This window comes from Camellia sinensis, chromosome 1 (assembly GCF_055761805.1).
Source record: "Camellia sinensis isolate YWXY chromosome 1, ASM5576180v1, whole genome shotgun sequence".
In the NCBI taxonomy this organism is placed as follows: domain Eukaryota; kingdom Viridiplantae; phylum Streptophyta; class Magnoliopsida; order Ericales; family Theaceae; genus Camellia; species Camellia sinensis.
The window spans coordinates 117,792,610-117,797,486 of record NC_138961.1 but is presented as its reverse complement, the minus strand read 5'-3'; the positions used below and the strand labels follow the sequence as shown (position 1 = coordinate 117,797,486).

General features: G+C 38.5%; 1 protein-coding gene across 1 annotated transcript; it reads left to right on the top strand.

Moving 5' to 3' along the window:
* The first annotated feature begins 750 nt into the window (after positions 1-750).
* Positions 751-1,170, top strand: LOC114289801 (putative mitochondrial protein AtMg00860). The gene has a single exon (XM_028233615.2). It carries the CDS (start codon positions 751-753, stop codon positions 1,168-1,170), a length of 420 nt encoding a protein of 139 aa, XP_028089416.2.
* The last annotated feature ends 3,707 nt before the right edge of the window (positions 1,171-4,877 follow it).

Below are 4,877 nucleotides of genomic sequence, written 5' to 3'. Positions count from 1 at the left end.
CATCATCAGGTGTGCATGCAATGGTGTCCATGTCGAAAGGGCCATCAAAAATGGGGTGTCTAAAATATAAATGCAAAAAAATGATATGCATGTTAGGGTCATCACAAAGTGACTTACCGAGAGTGGTTCGAGACTATCCGGATGTCTTTTCGAAGGATGTTACCAACTTACCACCACATAGCGAGATTGAGTTCTCTATTGACTTGGCGTCAGGCACAGCTCCTGCACCAACTGAGTTTTATGAGTTGAAGGTGCAATTTCAAGATTTGTTAGATAAGGGCTTGATATGCCCTAGTACCTCGCTTTGAGGAATGCCATCTCACTTTGTGAAAAAAGAAAGATGGCACTTTGCGGTTGTGTATTGACTACCGTAGGTTGAACCGAATAACTATCAAGAACAAATATCCATTGCCGATGATAGATGATTTGTTCGACTAACTAAAGGGATCTTGTTGCTTTTCGAAGATTGATTTGAGATCGGAGTATCACTAGTTGTGGGTGAAGGAGGAGGGCATTTAGAAAATGGCATTTTGCATGCGATATGGCCATTATGAGTTCTTAATAATGCCTTTTGGGCTAACCAATGCACCAGCTTCGTTTCTGGACCTGATGAATCTATTCTTCCATAAGTTCCTAGACTGGTTTATGGTTGTCTTAGTCGACATTTTAGTCTACTCACATTCCAAGGAGGAGCACGTGGAGCACTTGTGGGTTGTACTTGAGTTGTTTAGAGCACACCGTTTGTATGCTATGTCTGGAAAGTGTGAGTTTTGGCTTACGAATGTTAAGTTTCTAGGCCATGTTTTCTCTGGGGAAGGAGTGACTGTGGATTCCTCTAAGATAGACGTAGTACAGGACTGGAAGCAACCTAAGAATGTCTTTGAGATCTGGAGTTTCTTGGGCTTAGCCAAGAATTACCAATGCTTTGTGAAGGATTTCTCTAGGCTATCTTCACCTTTGACTAGGTTGATGAGAAAGGGAATTAAGCTTGTGTGGAGTGAGGCCTGTGAAAAGTTGTTCCAAGAACTTAAGACTAAACTCATCACTGCTCCAGTTTTGATTACTTCCGAAAGGGGTTTGGGTTATTCGGTGCACTATGATACATCTCAAGAAGGGTTGGGTTATGTGTTGATGCAAGAAAGAAAGGCGGTGGCATATGGCTCTCGATAATTGAAAACTCATGAGAAAAACTATTCTACACATAACCTAGAACTAGCGGCAGTAATCTTTGCCTTAAAAATCTAGAAACATTATCTGTACCTAGAGAGATTTTAGGTGTTTTTTTATCATAAGAGTCTAATATATCTGTTGTCACAGAAAGACTTGAATTTGAGACAGATGAAGTGGATGGAGTTCATTGAGGATTATGACTTTGAGTTGCATTATTATCTGAGAAAGGCCAATCTAGTGATCGATACTTTGAGTAAGAAGTCCTGAGTAGTGTAACGTGTATTGCCATCTGGGAATGGGAGATGTTGAGTGTTCCTGGTGAGTTTGACTTGCATCTTGGTGAGTCTGTTGAGTTGGCTACCTTATTTATTGTTGTTGCACAACCTACTTTGATTAGTCAGGTTATTAAGGCACAACAACGTGACCATGAGCTGGAGATTATATGAGGGAAGATCTACAGTGGGAAAGTAGCAAAGGATCTGAATGTTCATTTTGATTTAAGTGTAAGATATTAAACCGCTTGTTTGTGTCAGAGTCTTCTAGAAAGGAGGTAATCTGAGAGTTCCACCATTCACGCCTTGCAGTGCATCTGGAAGGCACGAAGATGAATCATGACCTTTGTCGTCAATTTTGGTGGAGGAGAATACAGAGAGATATGCCCCTATTTGTTTCGAGGTGCCTTACTTGCTAGCAAGTGAAGGTTGAACACCAACGGCTAACGAGTTTGTTACAACCTTTACCTATAGCCAAGTGAAAGTGGAAGCATGCCACAATAGATTTCGTTGTGGGTCTTCCGAGGACTCAACATGATAATGATGTCGTGTGGGTTGTTGTTGATCGGCTAAGTAAGTCTGCACATTTTCTTCCTATATGCATGAGTGACTCAGTAGATTATTTTGTCGAATTGTATGTTAGGGACCTAGTTATACTTCACGAGGTTCCGGTCAGTATCGTCTTGGATGGGGATTTGCGTTTCATGGCTTGGTTATGGCAGAGCCTACAGAGTGCCTTGGGCACTAAGTTGACTTTTAGCACCGCCTATCATCCTTATACTAATAGGCAATCTAAGCGCACTATTCAGATTCTAGAGAACATGCTTCAGGTTTACGTTCTCGACTTTAAGGGGTCTTGGGAGAGGCATTGAACTTTGATAAAGTTTTCCTATAATAATAGCTATCAGGCGAGTATCAGAATGGCACCTTTTGAGACATTGTATGCCTGACCCTATAGATCACCAGTTTGTTGGGCCGAGGTGGGTGATGCACCTATGTTGGGTCCAAAGTTGGTCCAAGAGACGACGAAAAAGGCTTCACTCATCCGTAAGGGGTTGGTTTCAGCTAAGAGTCGCCAAAAGAGCAATGTCGACATGAGGATGAGACCCTTATCTTTTGAGGTAGGGGATCATGTATTCCTCAAAATTTTGCCAAGATGGGGTTTTATAAGGTTGAGGAAGAGTGGAAAGTTATCTCCAAGGTTTATTGGGGCTTTTGAGATCCTAGAGCGAATTGGGAATGTAGCTTATTGTTATGACCTGAACTCGCCCTAGAGGTTTGGATCATAACTAGCCATTAATCATGAGATAACCTACGACCTCAGACAGAATACAAACATATTTAATAATAAGGGGCCAGAAGCAAAAGCATATTAAAAAAGATTGTGTCCAATGAGCTATGTATAAATGGCATAAACAGAGAATTTTCATATATTAATAACTCACACTCATGCAAGCAACATAATATTCCATATATCCAAGATCTTTCAAGCATCATTGTCATACAAACTAGAACTTATATACAGAAACGGTTGAATATGACCAACAAGAGAAAGAAATAGAAAATCAAAAGATCAAAGAAACAAAAGCCATGCTCCTGAGGTGCTCATAACCGACTTCACAAAACTTAGGTTCCTTTACAGGTCACTAAGGCTGGGGATGGACATCCTGCTACTCACCTACATACATATAGATATAGAGTGAGCTAACGCCTAGTGAATAAATTCAAAGTAAAGGGTTTATGTGAATGAGTTCTAATTAATGACATAAGCATTTCTATGTCATAAGTATCACATAATAGAACGATCTTGGGTCTAACAAATAACAGAACAACCTTAGGTTCATCAGTTATGCAGAATGGAATTGATCATATCATAATATAATGACTTCGGGTCTAATCATTTACAGCTATATAATGACCATTTGGCCGGCTCATAATAGATAGTCAGACTTATCAGGTATTCAGAACCACCTTGGGCCCATTTCTATTACACAAAACAACTTTGGGTCAAATTCAAGTACACAGAACGACCTTGGGTCCATCATATACATTTGTAACACATCGATGACATTTACAGATATCACAATGATCAGACAGATAGAAATTCATTCACTTTTGCAAATTCACAATTTCATAAAGTTCACCACATTAGGATAGACAGAAAATAGAGTTATTGAGAAAATATCTTTACTAAAATATTACTCACAGTGATTCAGTTGTTGACTTGTCCTTGCAAAAGATCCTACACAATACATCAATATACACACGTTGACTTACATTGCTTAACCAGATTGTTCTTTAACTCATTCAATTCTCTTGGGCTTCATTCTATCTCTTTAATTCATTTAGGGTGTTCAATTTATGCTTAAGAATGCTCAGAAAGGAATGAGAATGCACATTTGATCAAAATTTGCCTTTTCAAAATTTGCTGAAATAGAGCACTTTGCTTAAGCACAACATTGGTCACTCTAGCGGACCACTTGGTCTGCAAAAGTACTGGATGGTCTGAATCTAGGCTCGATGTTCACTCGAGCCAAGGGGCAAAAAGAAAATCTGGTCACTTGAGCGATCACTTGGTCGCTTGAGCCAATTACAAATGCCTGAAAAAATACTAGATGCATGCAATGCGCGTTCGAGCGACAGATTGTTCGCTCGAGTGGTGCGACAGAATTTTGGAATTTCCAGAACAAAGTAGAGTTTAAAAGCTTGCAATTCAAACAAAAACTCTTGAATGGTTTGTAAACCACTTCTCAAAGAGATAAAACTCCTTCAAAAACATGAATTCAAGACCAATTCTCAAGCCTCAAGGCCAAACTCATGAATTCGACTCAAATGATCATTCATGTATGATTAAACTTCAATTCTTTTCCAAAGTTTACAAAACATGCAATTTATTCTCAAAATCTTGTAAATCATGGAATTAAACTCTAAAATTTCATAATTCATGAATGCATGTAGAAGATAGCTTCAAAACTCAACATGGATGAGCTAATCATGCTCAAAAATTGGTGAAACTCAACAAAGCTATACATGCATGTGTAATTTGACTTTGATTCTAACAATTCTAGCTCAATTCTTACATCTAAACACATAATCTCTTTGAATTCACATATTTGATTATTTATTATGGTACAAACACTTACCTATAATCTTCAAAAACACTAACTTTAGCAAAAACTTGAGTTGTTCTACCCAATTCTCCAATTCCCTTGTCAAATTCCAAGTTCACATGCTCCTTTTCTCTCTAAGTTGCTTTCACTCTCTCTCTAACTTGTAAAATTTCATCCAAAATGAAGTGTTGAACTCAACTCCTTAATTATAACACACACACACACACACACACACACACACACACACACACACACACACACATATATATATATATATATTAATTGGCTTAATTAACACTAACCAAGGATTAAGGGAATAATTAGG

Bases quoted from the DNA above. Each gene is read 5' to 3' on its own strand.
- LOC114289801 (XM_028233615.2), top strand. From the start codon at position 751: ATGTCTGGAAAGTGTGAGTTTTGGCTTACGAATGTTAAGTTTCTAGGC.